Source organism: Cervus canadensis, chromosome 1 (genome assembly GCF_019320065.1).
Source record: "Cervus canadensis isolate Bull #8, Minnesota chromosome 1, ASM1932006v1, whole genome shotgun sequence".
Classification (NCBI taxonomy): Eukaryota; Metazoa; Chordata; class Mammalia; order Artiodactyla; family Cervidae; genus Cervus; species Cervus canadensis.
This window is the reverse complement of record NC_057386.1, coordinates 114,303,636-114,324,890: the sequence shown is the minus strand read 5'-3', so window position 1 is coordinate 114,324,890 and position 21,255 is coordinate 114,303,636. Positions and strand designations below refer to the sequence as shown.

General features: G+C 52.9%; 1 protein-coding gene across 6 annotated transcripts in view; it reads left to right on the top strand.

Annotated features, from left to right (window-relative positions):
* Nucleotides 1-11,182, top strand: part of MYO18B (myosin XVIIIB) — a 221,557-nt gene extending 210,375 nt beyond the window's left edge. For 4 of the 6 annotated variants that reach the window (XM_043438083.1, XM_043438087.1, XM_043438081.1 and 1 more), the window contains exons 43-44: nt 7,645-8,842; nt 10,971-11,182. In XM_043438083.1, the coding sequence (XP_043294018.1) occupies nt 7,645-8,830 (1,186 nt within the window). In that variant the 3' untranslated portion in view covers nt 8,831-8,842; nt 10,971-11,182. The other 2 variants (XM_043438086.1, XM_043438085.1) reach the window with 2 other exon arrangements.
* Nucleotides 11,183-21,255: the final 10,073 nt, after the last annotated feature.

Sequence of the window (21,255 nt, the reverse complement as noted above, 5' to 3'; positions counted from 1 at the left end):
AGGGAAGTCCCCTCACTATAGTTTTTTAAAAAGAAGGCTCCTGTTAAGGACACTCATTGTATTATGTTGTTTTGTTTCTTTGGGTCTCTCTCTCTCTTTTTTTTTTTTTACAAAAAAGAAAAACAGACTTTATATTTTAGAGGAGGTTTAGACTTAAAGAAAAATTGAGCTGAAAGAACAGAGCACCCATATCCACCCCTTCCCTGTCTTTCTACCCTCAGTTTCCCCTCTTGTTAACATCTTCCATTAGTCTTTTTTCTTTCTTTTTTTTTTTTTTGGTAGCACCACGTGGCATGTGGATCTTAGTTCCTTGACCAGGAATTGAACCCATGTCCTCTACAGTGGACACACACACACAGTCTTAACCGCCAGGGAAGCCCCAGCCTTTAGTCTGGTTTAAACCAGAATGGTTCCCCTACTGCCCCACTCCCACTGAAACAGACTATTTTTCTGTAGAGAGTCAAGCCTGGTTCTGATGGCAGCTCTGTTCAAAACTCCCGGGTTCCAGTACCTGGTTGGCCAGTAAGAACATGCGGGTGAGACGTGGCAGATTCTGTCCACCTACAGGAGATGCACAGGCAGGTGTCCACTGAGGGCAGTCCACCAGATCAAGTTTTTTTTAAGTGTCAAGGACTCAGCACCTGCTTCAGATCAGAGAAAATGGCAAGCAAAGCTTAAGCATTGTCTTGTCTCATAAAAACATTCTGCTATAAGGAATACAGTGTATTTACAGAGTCTGTTTCCCGACTCAAGTCTCTGCACCTTCAGGTCAGAAATAACCAGGTTGAGGGCCTCTCTGTGGCGTATTCCACATCTCTTCTGCTTGCTCTCAAGGTCTCCTTCAGTGTTCCACACCCATGGCATCCTCCTTGCTTCTCGTTGTTCAGTTGCTCAGTGGTTCAGTTGCTCAGTCACGTCCGACTCTTTGTGACTCCATGGACTGTAGCACACCAGGCTTCCCTGTCCTTCACCATCTCCCGGAGTTTGCTCAAACTCATGTCCATTGAGTCAGTGATGCCATCCAACCATCTCATCCTCTGTCTTCCCCTCCTCCTCTTGCCCTCAGTCTTTCCCAGCATCAGGGTCTTTTCAAATGAGTTGGCTCTTCACATTAGGTGGCCAAAGTATGGGAGCTTCAGCTTCAGCGTCAGTCCTTCCAGTGAATATTTAGGGTTGCTTTCCTTTAGGATTGACTGGTTCAATCTCCGTGCTGTCCAGGGGACTCTCAAGAGTCTTCTCCAGCACCACAGTTCAAAGACATCAATTCTTTGGGCTCAGACTTTTTTTTTCAGTCTTCCCTTTCAGCCGAGGGGCTTTCTAAGCCTTCATGCCTCTGCCTATGAAATGTAGACACCAGCCCTACCGGTCCAGGGTTTTGCAGAAACCAGTGAACAAGCTACTAGCTGGTAGGAGGGACTTTCTTCTCCTTGGAGTGTCTTCCTCAGCATCACCCCCTCCCAGATCCTACCCTCTTCTGGAAGCCTGACTGCACCCCACCTCCAGAAAGACTGTGCCCTCCAGCCCCGGGCCCTCCCTGTCACTTGCCAGCCTCCTGTAGCATTTCCAGTCCACAGTTCACAGTGTTCCTGGAGCTTCTTGCACTGCTGCCCCTTCTTCAAGGGTTGATGCAGCATCCACCCTTCAGTATGGCTTTGAAAGGCTAAGGCAGCCCGTCCTCTCCTGTGAGGAGCTTAGCTGAATGTTGTATAGAGTCAGTCAGATCAAGGTAGGAGCCTCAGCTCTGCTCCTTCCTCTCCATCTGCCTCTCTGACCCTCAGTTTCCCCCTCTGTGAAACAAACAGTCAACAGTAATGAACGGTAGGGCAGAGCAGTCAGGACCCGTGTTCCCCAAGCTGGATTCAAATCCACATTCTCCCATTTACTCTGTGACAACTTGCTCATCCTTCTTGAGCCCTTTTGTGAAATAGGAAGGTTATTAGTAGCTGACTTAGAGGGCTGTCATGGAGAGAAAATCGAATAACGTCTGCAAAGCCTAAAGGCACAACATACCCCTGTGATGCAGAATTCCCATGCACACTATAGGGGCCTAATAAATGTGTCAAGTTTTCTGCCATGTCAGGCACGGTCTGAGCGCCGTGCCGGCTTCTCTTACAAACCATCAGTTTCTATGTGGGACTCGATTATGGAACCTTCAGGCCATCTTCAAAGGACATCTGGTTTCCCGTCCAGGCCTCACTGTTAAAGAACATCAATACATTTTTAATTTCCTCTTTAATTTCAGGGTGTGAATGAAGAATGGGGGTGACAGTATGTCTCTGGGGATGATTCATGGGGTCATTAAATCTGTATCGAGTTTCCTGTAGCTACTGCTGGCCCAGGCTCTGCTCCGACTCAGACCTGGAGAGTCTGATTTTTGCTGTGTGATTGTTCTAATGCCGGTGAAGCCAGCATCTCCCTGACTTGAGCCTCATGATGTTTGGTCACTGTATCTCAGTAGATTTTGGACAGTGTATGTGTGTAGATATGAGTTCAGCTGCTTGCAGTTTCCTCCTAGCTTTCTACGCCCAGGGCGTGTGATGTTGTAAAGGGCAGAGCAAGGGTGTCAGATCTGGCCAACCCTGTTCAGATCCCAGCTCTGCCACTGAGCAGCGTGAGCCTCGAGCAGATAGCTTCTCCCCGGTGAGCCTCAGTTTCCTCATCTGCAAGGTGGGCTGATCATCCAGATCCTGACGAGATGAAAGGATATGCCTTTTTATTCTTCACCCAGTGTTCCTGGAGCATCTCCTCCATGGTTGGCACCAGAGGAGGAACGAGGGAGCTGTGGTCACAGGACGGCCTGGCAGGGGAAGGTGTGGCCTGAACCAGACCCGTGTCTCAGCAGCTGGCTAGCTCTGAGGTTAAACAGACCTGAGTAGCCTCACCCCTTTCCTGTGCTACTCAGAGCAGGCTCGGACATAGGAACTGCTTATTCTTTTTTAAAATAATTTTTAAATAAATATATTTACGTGGCTGTGTCAGGCCTGAGTTGCAGCTCGTGGGTTGGGTCATGTAGGATCTTTTGTTGTGATGCACGGGCTTTGCAGCTCCACAGCACGTGGGATCTTCATTCCCCACCCAGGGATTGAACCCCATCTCCTGCATTGCGGGGTGGATTCTTAGCCACTGGACCACCAGGGAAGTCCCAGGAATTGCTTATTCTTGAACATCTGCCCTCAGTCCAGGGCCTTCTGTAGCCCTGATGGGAGGGGCCATTAACTGAAAAGCAATCATGAGGATGTTAGGCATGTATTCATGAGTAGTAATGTTTTGAAATGAATGGGAAATGTATGCAAGTTCAGTTGCACCAGGGTCCACCTCCCATGAAGAGCTGGGGGCAGGCAAAGACATCTGTGGGCCTTGCTCAGTTGTACTGATTGTCCCAATGATGTCCATAATCTCTGAAGTTCGGCAGGGTCATGGTGCCCACCCTCACAGCCAGGCTTCACAGGGTACATGGCAAGGGAGGGACAGAGCCAAGATCTGAACCCACGCGTCTGCTTCCCAAAGCCTGGATTCTTAGCCTCCTGGGTTACAAACAGGAATGTTGTAATGTTCTAATGTTAGAAATTCAAGCATTTTTGCATGATCATATCCTGACTTTTCTAATAAGCCTTCATAAATTTGAGTCACCAGTACTTACAGGAAAAGAAATAAAAGGAATCCAAACTGGAAAAGAAGAAGTGAAACTGTCAATGTTTGCAGATGGCATGATACTATACGTGGAAAATCCTACAGGCACTACCAGAAAACTACTAGACTTTATCAATGAATTCAGTAAACTTGCAGGATACAAAATTAACACCCAGAAATCTCTTGCATTCCTATACACTGACAACAAAAGATCAGAAAGAGAAATTAAGGGAACAATCCCATTTACCATCACATCAAAAGGAATGAAGTACCTAGCAATGAACCTACCTAAGGAGACAGAAGCCCTCTGCTCTGAAAACTATGACATGCTGATGAAAGAAATTGAAGGGAACACAAACAGATGGAAAGATATATCATGTTCTTGGACTGGAAGAGTCAATATTGTCAAAATGACTATACCACCCAAGGCAATCCACAGATTCATTGCACTCCCTATCAGACTCCCAGTGGCGTTTGTCACAGAACTAGAGCAAAAAAATTTTAATTTATATGGAAACACAAAAAGACCTCAAACAACCAAAGAAGTCTTGAGAAAGACAGATGGAATTGGATGAATCAGACTCCAACCTCAAACGATACTACAAAGCTCCAGTGTTCACATATATTGTTTCGTTCATCAGTGCACTTAATTGACATTCATAAGATGCCTACTGTGCGCCCATACTTAGTGAGCACCTCCTATGGGCCAGAGCACTGCCACATCACTCATTCACTGAACATATGTTTATTGAACACCTACTGTGTGTCAGGACCCTGTTCTAGGCACAGGGGTAAAGTAGTGAATGCAACAGACGAAAACACTTATCCTCCTGTAGTTCTTATTTCTGCATCATTGCCAGGTTGACCTGGTTTCATCCCATCACACAGCTGAAGAAACTGAGGCCTAGAGAAGTTAGGTGACTGTCCCAAGGCCAGTGGGTGGCAGAAGCAAACTAGACTCCAAGGGACAGATGTTACCTGGGCAAGGTGACGTCAAAGAGACAGTGTTAAGCCTGTATCACCGTAGAGTCCAGAGGAAGTTCCCAGAGAAGGGTGCTGCCTGCCGAGGGGTTGGAACCCCATCTCTGCCACTCCCAACTGTGTGTGCTTGCCATGGCCACTCCGCCTCACTGTACCCAGAGCCACGACTGCTACCCCCAGTGTGGCCCTCGAGGTTACAATGGACGTGGTGGTCAGCTCCATGCAGGCAGGTGGCCCATCTGCTTGTTCTCAGCTGTATCCATTTGCACAGCACCTGGCACACAGTAGGTGCTTGGCCAGGGGCAACCGTTAGGGGCCCAGCCTGGCCCCCGTGCAGCTGGAGGCCCAAGAACCTGCCTGCTGGCTCCTTATCAGGCAGGTATGTGAGAAGCCTCTTCCTCTTTGGACAGACCAAGGGGCAGATGCAGAAGTTCCCACCATGTTTCTGGAGTCCCTTCTTAGAGATCACAGTGCCCCGTCCAGCTCATGTCCACACCCGTCTCCCAGTGGCTCAGAGCAGCTCCTATCCATCACCTCTTGCCCTGGCCAAGGCTGTGGGAGGCAGGCACAGTGACATCTTGATTAGCCGCCATCCATCCATCATGTGATGCCGGTGGAAGGTTGCTCCATCTGAGCTGAGTTGTCCCAGGAGGACAGCTGGGGGGAAATGAGACTTCCCAGGGTGTGTCTGAAGTGTCCAGAGCCAGGGCAGGACGGAGAGTGTCACCCCGCCCCAGGCAGCAGAGCTGCAACTCTCACCCTGACACCTGCAAGAGGGCGTCTGGATTCAGATTCAGTTCTGTGGCCCCCACACAGAGAGGAGGGGACACAACACACTTCTCCCTTGGAGTGGCAGAGCAGACAGGAAGTAGAAAAAGATGCTGCAGAGATGGGGTAGATTTCTGAATGCTAAACCCAGGAGGCAGCACTCAGCCAAGACAAGGCGTCTGTCTTTCCTTCTCCTGCCGCCCTTCCAGTCTTTCTCTCTCTACCCTCACTTGCACTCCTCACCCCGTCCCCACTCTCTTCCCCACCCCCGCCGAAGTCTACACTACTGGGCCTGTGTTCTAGTTTGAAACCCACCAGCTGAGGCTCTGGAGGCACCAGCCAGACCACTGCAGAAGGTGGAACCCCACCTACCCCAGCCCCACGACACCGACCCCTGGGCCCCTGGGCAGAGCTCTGAGATCAGCATCTAGTGACAGCCAGGTGGGTCCCACGTGGCTTTGTGGATATCGCCCTTGGTTCCCACCAGGAGAGCCTGTGTCCTCTGGGCTCGGGCACCAGCACACACAGGCTGCACTCTCAAGGGGAGCTGGGGCCAGTGGGATGGCACAGTCACAGGAGATTCAGCGGCAGGTGCCCCGGGTGCTGCCATCCCCACGTGGCAGGCAGCGGCGGAGACCGAGCGCCCAGGACACATTCATCACGCCTGCCTCCCTTCAGAGCCAAGACAGGACGGAAATGACTTTTGTCAGCTCTGCAGCAGCCCACTGCCCCTGGCAGCTCCAAGCTGTTTATTAAAAAAAGAGAGAGAGAAAGAAAGGGATGTGAATGTGCCACCTTGCCGTGTACGAGGGGAGCGGCTCCAAAGGGATGATGTTGACAAACAGCCCTGCAGGTGATCACACCGCAGCGCTCCAGCTCCCTGCCTGGCCCATGTCCAGCTGCGATGGAGATGGAAGGTGACGGGCAAGAAAGGGCAGGGAGCAGCTGCTCTGGGCAAACGGTGTGGCTTTTGTTGGAGCCTTTCCCAGGAGCGATGAGACGTCGGGTCTCCCACCCGTGCACTGTCCTGTCCATCCTCCTGGGACCTCCCGTGAGGCTTTCATGGGGCACCGTGGGGGGGGTGGGGTGGTGAGGCTCCAGAGAGCCAGAGGTTATCAGTAGTAATCGTAATGAGCACTAACGGCTAATTATTGATGAGTAATTGCCATTGATTATTGATTATTAATCACTCAGCATAATTGTTAAGCATTATTTGAGGAGCCAGGTGCCAGGCACTAGGTCCAGGGCTGGTTCCACGATTCCAGCCTTTATGTGTAGGTGCTGACTCCTCTGTAGTCATTCTCCTGGTGACAGAGCCACAAGCAGAGACCTGCATCAACACCCCACCCCCACCTCAGGCCGAGCCTGGCCCCGGCCCCCAGGCCCACACTGACCCTAGGCCCACACCGAGGTTTCATGCCCCTTTTTGCTTTTTGTAAATTACAACTTTGCTGGTGGGTGAGAAGGAGGTGGTTTGTCTTACAGGGAGGACAAACAGATTTTGTTCGTTAAAGGACCGGTTGATGGACTCCAGTCTCTGGCTTTTAAGGCCCGCCCTTCACTTTACAGGCTGTGATTTGGTCTCACTGCCAAGATTTCCACTTCTCAGAGGCAGAGCAGTGTTGGCTGCAGCTGCGAAATGCCTCTGCCTGGCAGTCCCAGAATAGAAGGCGTCTGTCCTCTCTCCTGTGTAGTGTTGGTTTCAAGTTGATTTCATGTAAATTTTTCCCTTTTGAAGGAACTTTTTTTTTTCCTTTCCCCTGCCCACCCTCCTTCCATGAAACAGTTGGGAGCCTTACAGCACCTCATTCAGACGCATATTCGGGTCACTGGCTCTCCCGAGCTCTGCTCTGTGGGGTTGTCCTCCGGGCTTGACCCTAAATAAGAAAATAACCTCCAGTGGGTCCCCCTTGAGTCTTCAAGAAGCAATTTACCTGTTTCCCGGCAGGCTATGGGATGGCAGGTCCTTCATGTCATGTGTGATGCGTCCTCCGTCTAAGTCATCCATCAGAGCTGCAGTTTTAATCTGTTCAAATGTATTTAGCTGGGTTTAATTATAGACAGAAATTGCATTTCAGAAAGCAATGAGAAATCACTTGTGGCTGGAGTTTGCCCATTAGAGCACGTGGTTCGTTGGAGAGCGCGGCGGGGACGGGGAACGCGTTTCCAAAGTGAAACAGAATTAGCGCCTGCGCTCCAGAACCGATGGCACGGATAGTACGGCTGGCACCGTGTGCGCTGACCATGCTTCTATTCTTGGCGCAGGACCCAGGAGGAGGCCGGCGATGGGGCCCGGGACGTCCGCAGCAGGACCTCGGGGGACAAGGCCATGTCCCCGCTCTCCCGCCGCCGGGGAATGTACAGCCACTTCGGAGATGGCGAAGAGTGCGGTGTCCAAAGAAAGGCCCCCGAGAGGCCGGGCGCACCGCCCTCCCCGTCTTCCCAGAGTGGAGATGCGTCCCCGCTACCGCGGGACAAGCTGCCCAGCCCGTCGGCCGCCTTGTCGGAGTTCGTGGAAGGGCTCCGGAGGCAGAGAGCACAAAGAGGGTGGGGGTCGCCGCTAGGCCTGGAGGACTGGCCCACGCTCCCCATCTACCAGACCACCGGGGCGTCCACGCTGAGGAGGGCCCGGGCGGGCAGCGACGAGGGCGCCCTGGCGCTGAGAGCCGGGGCCGGCTCACCCCTGGATGTGTCGGCCAGTCTCCCACGGTCCACCAGCCTCAAGTGCATCTCCTCGCAGAGCGTGGGGAACCCCAGCCCGCCCCCCGAGAAGTTGAAGACCCGCTTCAGCTCCTGTGAGTCCCTCCTGGAGTCGGGCCCCAGCTCGCGGAGGACGCCCAGCTCCCCGGGGGCCGTGCGCAGGGACCTGCTCTCGTCTCCCACGCTGCGCCCGCGGAGGCGCTGTCTGGAGTCCTCGGTGGACGACGCGGGCTGTCCGGACCTCGGCAAGGAGCCTCTCGTCTTCCAGAACCGCCAGTTCGCGCACCTGATGGGGGACCCCCTGGGCAGCGACCCATTCAGCTGGAAGGTCCCAAGCCTCAACTACGAACGCAAGACCAAAGTGGATTTCGATGACTTCCTGCCGGCCATCCGGAAGCCCGAGACGCCCACGTCCTTGGCCCGAGCGGCAAAAGATGGGCGAGACAGTTCACAGCATTCGAGCGTCCGCTTTGCGACAGAAGAGCCCGACCGGGGCTTTGTCTCCGGGATCGGCACCGTTTTGAAAAGGAGTCCGGAGTCCAGGGAGGACCCCGCTCACCTCTCCGATTCATCGTCCTCCTCCAGCTCCATCGTGTCCTTCAAAAGCGCCGACAGCATCAAGAGTCGGCCGAGAGCCCCCAGGCTGGAGGGCGACGGCGGCGAGCGGGCATCCCCCGAGAACAGAGAGCCGGGCGCAGGGAGGAAAGAGGAGGACGTGGAGAGCATCATGAAGAAGTACCTGCAGAAGTAGGAACCAGCTCAGGTAACAGCGACAGGCGGGCCGGCCCTCCGGGGGCGGGGATGAAACCAGGAGGTCCACTTAGTCTGACAGCCTGGATGCAACCAGTTGCTGCCACTGCCGGTAATGGTGTGACTCATTTCTCTAGAGAGGAGGGGTTTTAGAGATTTTCACGGAAATACTGTTACTATTTATGCAAATAGTGTTGCTGATAGAGGCACAACTTAGAAGCCCTCCCTGGGAGCCACTGGATTCTCTGCTCCTTGAAATACAGCTAGGAAGCCTGAGGGTCCGGTGGGGTGGGGTGGGCAGATGCTGTAAGGTGGCCCCCGGCTCTTAAAGTCTCCCCACCCTTGCCTTGTTCTCTCCCCAGCGCCCGGTTCACCTGGCGCTGCGTGAGCCGGGAAGGCGTCTGTCCACACAGTGAGGGGAGAGCCCGGGTGGGAGGTGGGAAGAGGCCCTGACACGAGCAAAGTCCAGCCCTTGCTCTAAGTGTGTAAAGAGAAACTGGGGCCTGAGAAGGGGGCGGGGGGACAAGTGCAGAGGTCCCGGTCTGCGCCTGATCCTGGCACTTCACAGCAGCGGCAGGAAGACGTCCTCACTGCTAGCAGCGGCTCACGTTTGCTGAGTTTGTTTATCAGGTGGTCATTTGGTGCCCACGGTACCCCCGAGAGTGTAAGTATGATTTATCCCTGTCCTGCAGGTTGGCAGACAGGATCACACAGGTTAAGGCACTTGTACAGACTCACCCAGGCAGAACTGGGACTCGAAACTCCACAGAGTCCGCATTTTTGTTGCTGTCGTCTTTTCTTAGGCGTATGCTCCAGGCCTCTTTGTGAGTCGGCTCAGAGGCACACTGACGGAGCTGGGTCTTTAAAGGGGTGGCCTCTATCAAGGGCAAACCGAGGCAGACCTCAGAACCATACATCTCACTGGGGGCTGGAACTCATGGACCCCAGCCTCGCTCTAGGAAAAGGGGGAGAAGACCTCAAGATCAAGGTCACCCAGTGAGTCTGCCACCAGCCCAGCCACACTGACTCCCCGTCTGGTGCTCGTTGCCCCGAGGCGAGGCTGGCCCCTCACTACCCCTCTCAGGGCGTGTTTCAGAATTGATGGCCCCCGACTGAAATGGGAAGCCCCATCAGGCCGGCCGGGAGGAGTAAGCACCTCCCTCCGGGGTCAGGCACGCTGCCAACCCACAGCCCGGTTGCCGTCTCCGAGTCACTGAACGTCGGAACTGCAGCGGCCGGAGGCTCAGGTGGTCGAGTGGCCGCACGTGGTGCTCAACCCACACCTGCCTCCTTCCTGGACCCAAACGAGCCACACGTCCTGCCACTTCGGGAGTCACCCTCAGCCCATCAAAAAGCCATTGTGGAGATGGGCTTTGGATGGTATCAGAGCAAATTAATTTGACTTAACATGGCCTCTCTCTCTGTTCTCAATTACCAAGGAAAGATCTGATGTTCATTTACATTATTATGCTCTCGGGGACACAGAACTCGGTTTCAAAGGCCAAGTAAAGGGCACACGTCCAGAAGCGGAGCAGCCCTTAGCAGACATCCTCACAGAACATCTTGTCTCTGCCATTTTTTTTTTTTTTCTTTTTAAAGCTCAGCTCCTCTTCTCCCCTTCCAGCAATGCTCTCTGTGATAATGGAGCGCCTGCCTAAAACCCTCCTCCACCTTTGACTTGCACGCGGGTGTTGGGAGCTGACAGTACAGCCCTGTTGCCTGAGACGCAAGTGTGTTATAGGATTCGGAACCACTCAGCCCCCAGAGCTCAGGTCTTCCCTGTAATATCCACATGATGAGACCTTGCTGAGCGTCTGTGTTCTCAGCTGGAAAATGGGAGTAGTGACCCCAGCTCCCCTCAGTAGCACTGTGAGTGGGACGCGAATGAAAGACCCCAGCCCAGAGCCAGCACTCGCTGGCCGAGGTGCGTGCCGGGTACCTGCGCTCGGCAGTGGTGGCCCTCCCGCATCTGTGTCTCGGGTGCCCTCCACTCGTTTCCCTGCTGCCCCCGCTCCACACTCATGCCTCCTGGCATCGTTGCTTCTGTGACACCACCTGGGAATGTGGGCTCCAGGGCTTCCACCCAACAAAACACACGCCTCGGGCCCCAGTTCTCAGCTCTGATCTGCCTTTGTTTCCAGCTTCCTGGGACACACTGCCCTTGAAGACTTCCCGATTCCACAACTGTCTGGAGAAAGAGACAAAGATTGGCCAGGCCTCCCTGGGGGCCCCAGGTCCACAGCCAGTGTGGCTGCCCTCGAAAGGCCAGGGGGCCCAGCCGCGGCACATCCCGAGGGATGTAGGGCTCCCAGCGTGCTAGGTCTGTACCCAATAAAGCGTTGGCTCCTTGGAATCTGTGCTGTCTCTCTATTCTATGATCACATTACCTGGGACTCTGGAGGGTTGATGGGGTGCAGCTTGAGGTAGTAGGGAACCAACACAAACTATTTATAGTTTTGGGTGCATACTGGTGTTTCTGTTCCTCCATATTTACACACAGTGGCCTTGATCCTCTTCACTTGGCCAAGTTCAGCCCTCAGGTGTCACCTCCTCCAGGAAGTCTTCCCTGATATATCAAACTCATCAAATTGAAACAAATGCTCTTTCTTCATTCTTCTCTAATTCCCTTGCTTATCTCTATCCTATTTCCCTTGTCTATTTATGTGTCTCCATTCTGTGTATGGGCATTCAAGAAATTCTGATGAACAAATAAATGAACAAACAAACGAACCACAGAACTAGTCAGTAGCTCAGACAGCCTGAGTGCCCGTGGCACACTGACGTATATGCATCCTGCAGATGTCCACCTTAGCAGCATTCACGGGCTGTGACATCTGCTCTCACGCCCCGTACACCCCCTCACGTACTCATCCTACCACCCACACACAGCTCTGCACTTGTACCAGAAACTACACTCTCACAGGCACACTCCCGCCCGGACACCTGCTTTTCCAAGCATCCTCGCAGTATCAGTAACACTAAAGCTGTAGGCTGATGCTTATTGACCACATACTGTGTGCTGGTCACGGTGCTGGGCATTTCACATGGTGAATCTCCCTTCTACTTTATAAAAAGTCCCAAGAGATAAAGCAGCTTTTTTTTTTTCCTATTCACAAAGGCAGAACTAGCTTATGCCTGCCTTCAGGTAACCAGTGCCACTGCTCCGTAAGTTCTCAATGGCATATACTCCATGCCCTACCCTACGTGTGTCTCTATTCCTAGGATGACTCTGGTGCAGCCCATCACAGCTCTCATCAGGAAGGAAAGTCCTCTTAGGATCCCCCGTGTGTTAGTCTGCAGTAACAAAGCCCCTCAGACTGGGTGGTCCAAACAACAGAGACTCACTGTCTTGAAGTTCTAGAGGCCAGAAGTCTGAAATCAAGGTGCTGGCAGGGCTGGTTCCTTCAGAGTATCTCAAAGGACTCACTCTTGGCTTGTACGTGGCCATCTTCCTCGGGTGTATGTCCATCTCTGTGTCTCAATGTCTTCCTTTTATGAGGACACTAGTCATATATAGTAGGCCTCACCCTGACTTCTAACTGATTACCCGTGCAGAGACCTTATCCCCTCGTAAAGTCACATTCTGAGCTACTGGGGGTTAGGGTATCTGGGGTGGAGGTGAGGGGCGGGAGACACAATTCAAGCCCTAACAACTTAGCAGCTAGCACTCAGTCCGAGATGGGGAGATCTCTGCCTATCCTCATCGGGGGCTCTGGGTACAAGTGGGAAAGAGAGGAGAGATGGGGCAGGAGGGAAACTGACCAGACAGCCTCCCGGGAGACCTTGCCATCTTCCCGTCTCTGGGGCAGCTCTCAGTGGAAGAGTGAACTCTGCTTTCTCAGATGCCGCGCGTCTCCCGCTTGGTGAGTCTGTAGACAAATATTAACACATCGTATATTTATATACATTTAAGGAGCATCCCTCACCAGCCTGCCTCACAGGAGTGGCCCCAGCTCACCAGAGAGAGCTAGGGGCAGGCGGAGGGAACGTCCGAGATCTCCGCAGGGAATCAGAGGCCCTGGCCAGGAAGAGGGTGCCGCTCTGAAGCTCATGATGTGTGGGTGTGAGGGGCCAGAAGGGGAGCAGGCAGGGCCCAGCGTCCTCCTCCAGTAGAACCCGTGGAGCCTTGGGAAAGCCACTCCCCTAAGTGGGCCTGTTCCCGCGTCTCTGCTGGGGTTGAGAGATGGACAAGTGTCGCAGGCTATACTAGTTTGCTAGAGCTGCTATAACAAAATACCACAGGCTGGTGTGGGGCGAGCGGGCTGTGGACAACAGGAATTTATCTTCTCGAAGTTCTGGAGGCTGGCCTCCGCGATCAAGGAGTCGGCAGGTCTGGCTTCTGAGGCCTCGCTCCTTGGCTTGCCAATGGCCACTGCCTCGCTGTGTCCTAACATGTCCTTTCCTCTGTGCCCACGCATCCCTGGTATCTCTCTGTGTCCATATTTCCTCCTCTCATAAAGGACCCCCGTTCCCCTGGTGACTCAGCTGGTAAAGAATCCACCTGCAATACAGGAGAACTGGGTTCGATCCCTGGGTTGGGCAGATCGCCTGGAGAAGGGAAAGGCTACCCACTCCAGTATTCTGGCCTGGAGAATTCCACAGACTGGATAGTCCACGGGGTTGCAAAGAGTCGGACATGACTGAGCAAGTTTGACTTCACCTCACTTCAAAAAGGACCCCAGTCAGAGTGGATCAGGGACCAGCCTCAAGGCCTCACTTGATCTTAGTCATGACTTTAAAGGCCCCTTCTCCAAATGCAGCCACCTTCTGAGGTTATGGGTATTAGGACTTCAACATACGAATTTTGTAGGGGTCGCAACTGAGCCCATAGTGCATGCTATGCCAAAGAAGGTGGCAAGTTTGTTTATTAATTAGTTTATTAATAATGACCATTATTACTCATGTATCAACTGCATAAATATGTCCCAAGCACCCAGCTTGGTGCCCAGACAAAAGCAACTGTGGAAATCCGGAATAAAGGTTCGCCCAGCCTTCCTGGCATTGGAGTCTTGCAGACATTTTAAGGCCTGGAACCTGTGAGTGCTGCTCTTCCCGTGCCAGCAGGATTGCTTATCCAGCCAGTATCTGCCAAGCACCTGCTGCTCAGCGCCGGGCACCGTTCCCCACACGGGGGATCCGTGGGGAGCAGGTGGAGCCCCCCTGCTTTCCTGGGGGTAACATCCTCACTGGGGAGACAGACAATGAGCGAGAAAACAAATCTGTTGTCAGAAAGCAAGAAACGCCGTAAAGGAAAATAAAGATGAAATTGTCTCGTGAGTTTCCTGTTTCAAAGTGTTCTGGGTGTTGATTTTACGAAGTTGTTCAGTCGATAAGTCGTGTCCGACTCCTTGTGACCCCATGGATTACAGCCCACCAAGCTCCTCTGTCCTCCACTGTCTTCCAGAGAGTTTGCTCAAATTCATGTCCACTGAATGCTTTCACAAAGTACCTTTTTGTAAAGGAAGAAAGCCATCATTTTTCTTCAGTGATGTGTGAGTAGCGTATTCAAAAATGTTAAACCCAAGTCGCAACAGCTACGCTTTCCTCAGCGTGCAGCAGGAAGCAGAAATCCCGAAGATGCTAGGCAGAAGTCAGTCCCACACCCTAGAGGATAGCCACTGCCCGCCCTGCCTCTCGAATCCCCCAGCCCAGCACAGCCTGAAACAGGAGATGCTGAGCCAGCTGGGTCCTCCCCGCTGCAAACTGACTCCAGAAATTCCAGCGTGGATCCGTGTCCCGTCAAGCTCAGCCCAGGGCCCAGCGCAGTAAGCACCGAGCAAGCCTTCACTTCTCCGACCTCTGCTCCCGGGGTAACTGAATGGCTCATACCCTGGGCTCTGCCTCCTCCCTGCCTGACCTCGGTCAGCTCACCACCTTCTGGGCCCTCGTTTACTCATCTGTGTAATGGGTCTAAAACTGGTCCCAGCCTCCCAGCCTCCTGTGGAAAATCAAACGCTCAGGGAGCACCCAGCCCTGAGCCGGGCACACAGCCCGCAGCCCACAGTAGCAGCGCTGATCGTTGGGCTCAGAACCGCTTCCGCCGCCCTCCCCGCCCCGGTGCCCAACTCAGAGGCGCCATCTGCACGGCCGGCCCCGCCTGGCTTTCCTGACGTCACCACCAAGGTCGTTCCAAAGCTCAGGGTGTTGGAGGCCCCACATCCAGGAGACTTGAGCGGCTGCCCCAAACGTTTCCTCTTGTTTCCAGGCACCAAGGCCATTTTCAGCAGCCTGCCCAGGTCTTTAAAAAAAAAAAAGTGGACTCTCAGGACTAGAAGAAAGCCTGGAGGTAATTTTACAGGTGAGGAAATGGAGGCTCAGAGAAAGAAAAGATTTGTCCTAAGACAAAGGTGGATCTGAGTTCGGAACTCAATTAACATTTTTTTATTTAATAAAAAATGTATTGAACCTTTCTACCACCCTATTTCCGGAGCACCGAAGATAAAGCTGGGACCGGGATGGGTAGAGGGCCTGCCGTGAAGTAAACCATGAAGTTTGCGGTTTACTGGAGAAGGCAGGTAAACTGGGAGATAAGCCATCGGCCGGCTGCACTCACCTGAGGCCTACCTGCTCCGGGTCATCCGGCCTCCCGTGCCTGCTTCATCCCAGCCCGGGGCCCACCCCATCCCACTCAAGCCAGCAGAGACCCAGCGCCTGTCCTAATTGCGCTGGATGTCTGCACAGTTCAGGGCTGAGGAGCCGAGGTTTTGCGTTCTTTCCCAGTTCCCGAGATTGTAGGCTGTAGGTGGGAAGAACAGGCGGGGGACCACTTGTGGCAGCCGGGGGGAGGCAGGTGCTGGAGGCAGGTGTAGCCTGAGAGGCTCGCGATGTGATGAATGGCATGGCTGAGCTCCTGCTACCGTCCCCCCGGAAGTGGTGGGCCGCCTCGGCTGGGTGCCCACCCCCAGACCCGACTGCTTGTTTACCCGTCAGCCACCTTCAGAGCACAGAGACAGATTCTAGGCAGCAGGCCTGGTGACAAGGTGAGGTGGTGACTTTGTCACCCTTTGTTAAGAACCATCGACACCCCCACTCCCTCTGTGTCTGCAAGGAGCCCACTGCTATGCTGGGCGGTACTTAGACATCACTGCTAAGGAGCGGGTGTTGAGGGCCTGCTGCCCTGTCCATCACCCTGCGCCCTTCTACACCTTCATGAAAACATCTTAAATGACTCAAAACGCTGCTTTGTAACTAGCTGCAGGAAGACTCGGTAGCCCTAGGCAAAATCCTGCTCAGAGCCCAGGCCTTTTGCATGTGGAGCTCAGAGCAGTGGTTTATCTGAGCCTCTCCGTCCCCTATCCCGTCGCCTAGTTTTTGGTCTTCCCGCTCAGGCTAGCACAGAGGGGAGGGGGAGATGCCGCTGCGTTTGCCCACAGCCCTTATCTGACCCAGCCCCCAGGTGATCCTCAGAGGAGTCCGCAGCCCGAGGGGGAAGAAGGCAGGGGGGTGGCATCCTTCAAAGCACAGTATCCAAGTCCCCGGTCAGCTGAGTCCAGTGACTGCAGCTGACTCTGAACTGAACTCAATAAACAGCAGTTCCCTGTCGCTCAGCGAGTGGAGAGAGGGAAACAAGGGATCATGGAGAAGGTGGAGATGAGAGGAGAGGGTGCGGGGTTCCCCTTGAATCAGGTGTTGGAGTTCAGAGAGGATGTGAGGGGTGACAAGGGGAGCTGGGATTCGAAACCAGGGCTCTGACTCCAGACCCGGGCATCCTTGGTACTGACGCCATGGGACGAGCTTGGCAGTGTAGACAGTACTTTCCTACAAGTCAGCTGGTAGAACAGGTCTGTGGATCCCATCGCTTCACCTTCATCATCTCCCTCTGGCCAAACCAAGCCAGCCCTGTCTGCTCCACCTAGAAGATAATAGGGTCCAGACTCTAGGAATGGGTTTTGGTTTACTCCCATCCTTGTCACTTTTGACTCTGTGATCTCAAGCAGTTTTCTGAACTCCTTTAGGCCTGACTTTTAGAGCTTAGGAGCTTAGAAGGAGCCTTCCCTGTAGTTCAAACGATAAAGAATATGCCTGTGAGGAAGGAGACCAGGGTTCGATCCGTGGGTTGGGAAGTTTCTCTGAAGGAGGCAATGACAATCCACTCCAGTATTCTTGCCTGGAGAATTCCTTGAGCAGATAAGCCTGGCAGGCTACAGTCCATGGGGTCGCAAAGAGTTGGACACGACTGACTAACACACTAACACATTTAGAGTTTATCTTGCCCACAGAAGCACAAGGATGAGGACTATTATGCCCATTTTACAGATGGGGAAACGGAGGCTCTGCAAAACCAAATGACTGGCCAGGTTAGCAGTGAAAGAGCTGGGATCAGAGTTCAGAGCATCCAACTCTGGTTCAGGGTTCCCTGGCTCCTGCCAGTCTCACGGCCAATCTGGGGAGAGTCTAAAAGGGGGTTCTGGCTGTGTCAGAGGGAGGGACACCCTAGGTAAGGTCCCCCCCACCCAGTCGTCGTTCACCTGTGCTGTCAGCGCCCATCTCAGGCCACCTCCCTCCAAGGTGGGGTAAAATAGCCTTTCTCCTGTCTTTGAAGCACCCCAGTTTCATGCCTAATGGGTTGAGTGACTTATACCTAATTGCCATGACCCAATAAGCCATCATAAGATTTACAAGTGTCCTCTCCAGGAAAGAGAGCAGTAGCTGAATTTATTCTTACCACCACTGGCTCATTGGGTAGCTCTGTCAGAGGTGGGTGGGTGGGTGACATGGCTTATGGGCCATGGGCTGTTGCCCACTGAACCCGTGCATGGAAATCCCTAAGGTGGGTGTGGAAGGTGGGGACAAGCGGGGAGGGACAGGCAGGCGTGTCCTCTGTGCCCGAGGGGCAGACACTGCTGCCAGGACCTCACTGGTACCAGCGCATTGGACTGGCCCGCTATTTTTTATACGCAGAAACAGGACCAGAGAGGAAGCATCTGTTGCTCAAAGCCACACAGTGGATTGGAAGCAGATCTGAGCCTGGTGTTTTCCACAGAGAGACACAGGGGTGGGGAGACTCTGGCAGAGCCTGCAACCCCACCTGGAAGTTAGGGATGGCTGAGAACTGTCGGAGGAAGGGCGATTCATAAGGTGAGCCTGGCAGGTGGCCTCCTGGCACATGACATGCCCAGCAAATGGTAAATAAGAGGAGAGAGTAAAAGATCAGATGTTTTAGATAATGAAATGTGTGGGGGAAAGGAAGCAGGAGTGGATCCAGGAGGCACTGAGAGCGGTGTGGAGAGTATTTTAGACAGAGTGGGCAGAGGAAGACCACTTGAAAAGGACACAGTAAGTAAAGACCTGAAGGGAGTGAGGGAGGCACCCACGTCTGTAACTTGGGGAAGAGCATTCTAGGCAGAGGGAACAGCCAGTGCAAAGGCCCTGGGGTGGGGTGGTGAATGATGTGTTTGAGCATCTGTGAGAAATCCAGTATGGCTGGAATGGGGTGTGCGAGGGGGCAAGGAATGGTGGACGAGGTCAGAGAGGTGATGGGGGCCAGATGATGCAGGACTTGGTAAAGATGTTGGCTTTCTCTCAGCTTTGGGAGCCATTCAGGGAGACCACCCATCCCGCCTCACCTGGACTAAGAGCGCTCCGGGGACCCAGGACTAGGCATGCTAAAACCGGGCAAGTTCCAGGCAAACCTAGAGCCACTGCAGGGTTTGGAGCAGAGCTGTGACGTGATCTGACCTGGGATTGATGAGGGTCACGCTGATTGCTGGGTAGAGAATAGATTCCAAGGGACAAGAGCTGAATCAGTGAGATCAGCTTGGGGAGCTGATCCAGGGGAAGCATGAAGGTAGGTCAGACCAGAGTGGTCACTATGGAGGTGGTGAGAAATACTGAGGAGCTGAACAGATCAGAAGGCAGAGCCAACAGGAAATGCTTGAGGGAGAAATGAGCGCCCTTCCCCTTCACTGACAACCTGGCAGGTGGCCTCCTGGCAGATGACGTGCCCAGCTGCCCTGGGTAAGATGAAAAGTAGGTGCGTTTCTGCCTTCCCTGGCCTTCCTCTCTGCCTCTCCTCTTCCTGTCTGGAAGGGACCAAGAGCGACTGACTACCTGTGCCTTCTGAGCATCTTTCAGGATGCAGCCATCAAGGCTGTGCACTGAGGGTGCAGACGAGGCATGGATCCCCTTTGCACAGATGAGGAAACTGAAGCTCGGGGGATAATAAGCCCCCCGTGTCAGGCAGGCCTGGGTTTCAGGGTCAACCCCTTCCAAGTGTAACTCACCCTGGGCACTTTGGAGCCTCCATTTTCTCATCTGCGAAATGGACTCAGTGACTCTCATCAAGCTCATCACCACAACGAATAAAGGAGACATTGTGTGTGAAAGCTCTTGGCGTGAGGCCTGGCCCATAGTGGACCCTCCTTAATGTCAATTCCTCTTTCTTTCCCCAGATCCTTCTGCCAGCCTCCCCCTACAAAGCCTTCCTGAGTGAATTAAAGAATGTTCTTAAGGACTGATTCCCTGGAGCCCAGCAGAGCCATTCTGTTCAGCTGAGTAGGGAATTATTTACATCTTCTTTTCTAAAGGCAAATAATTTCCTTGCTGAATTAGTTCCCAAGCAGCCTGCAGGCTGTCTTGTAATACACAGATATGAGCGAGTGTTAACGGAGCCCCTATTTGTCCAGCATACCAGAACAGGGATGCTCGAGGGCTGCAAACATCAGGACCGTGTTACTCCCAGTCAGAAATTTCTTTCACTCCTGCCGTCTCCATCTTCAAACACTCACTCATTTGTTCACTCATGAATTCATTCAGCAAACATTTGCTGAGCACCTATTATGTGCCAGGTACTGTGCTGAGCACTGGGAAGCCAGGCAGGAGTGAGGACCACATCCTGCCCCCAGGGCACTTACAGCGCAGTGACTAAGACTCTCCTAAGTGCCAACCACGGTGCTTGGCTCATTAAACAAACAAGAAGACAAATAGTCACAATAGCTCAGATTTCTTTTTCAACTGATGTCAACTTTACATGCAATGAAACACTCAGATATAAAGTATGCTGTTCAATCTGTTTGACAGATGTCAAACAGTGCTGAATGTTCATTGGAAGGACTGATGCTGAAGCTGAAACTCCAATACTTTGGCCACCTGATGCGAACAGCTGACTCATTTGAAAAGACCCTGATGCTGGGAAAGATTGAAGGCGGGAGGAGAAGGGGAAGACAAAGGACGAGATGGTTGGATGGCATCACCGACTCAATGGACATGAGTTTGAGAACTCCAGGAGTTGGTGATGGACTGGGAGGCCTGGCGTGCTGCAGTTCATGGGGTTGCAAAGAGTTGGACATTACTGAGCGACTGAACTAAAACAGTCACCCCAGAAAGTTCCCTCATGCCCCCTGTCTGGTCCATTAAGCTTTTCATCTCTCCATCACATCTGAAGGAGAGTCTTGTTGGGTATCCTTGGTTGTAGTTTTTCTCCCTTTCATCACTTTAAATGTATCATGACATTTCTTTCTGGTCTGCAGAGTTTCTGCTGAAAATCCAGCAGATAGTCTTATGGAAGTTCTCCTGTATGTTATTTGTTGTTTTGCCCTTGCTTCTTTTAATATTGTCTCTTTAATTTTCATCATATTAGTTACAATGTGTCTTGGCGTGTTCCTCTTTGAGTTCATCCTGTATGGGACTCTCTGAGCTTCCTGGACTTGGGTGACTGTTTCCTTCCCCAGTTAGGAAGGTTTTTATCTCTTATGTCTGCAAATATGTTCTCAGACCCTTTCTCTCTTTCTCCTTCTGGGAACCCTCTATTGCAAATGTTAGTGTCCTTGATGTTGTCCCAGAGGTCTCTGTCCTCATTTCTTTTCATTCTTTCTTTTTTTTTCTGTTCATCACCGATGATTTCCACATCTCTGTCTTCGTGCTAACTGACCCATTTCTCTGTGTCATTTAAGCTACTGCTGATTCCTTCCAGTGAGTTTTTCATTTCAATTATTGTCGTCTGCATCTGTCACTTCATTTTGCCTAATTTGCTGTTGGTACTTTAACGTATCTGGTAGGTTGATTCCATTTCCTGACCTTGGAAAGGTGCCCTTCTGTAGGAGATGTCCTATGGATCACAGCAGCACACCCACCCACCCCCGCCCACATTCAAGCTATATGCTCTAGGGCTTCCCCCGTGAGAGCTGTGTGGGCGCTTTATGGCCCCACACTGACGCTGACTACGTGGGCCGCCTTGTGGGCTTGGTCGGCCCTCAGTCCAGCTAGTTTCCAGGCCTTGCCTTGTGTGGCTGCCGCTGCCACTGGTTGGTGGGATTGGATCACGAACTGACTATGGGACCCAGGGGGCTTTGGGGCTAGTCCTGCCTCTCTGGTGGGCAGAGGCAGGGTCCAGCAGACTCCGAGGCTGTTGCCTGCCCACTGGTGGGTGAAGCCAAGTCCTGGGGGCTAGCGCCAGATGCTGGCAGGCAGAGCCAGGTCCTGGAGTCT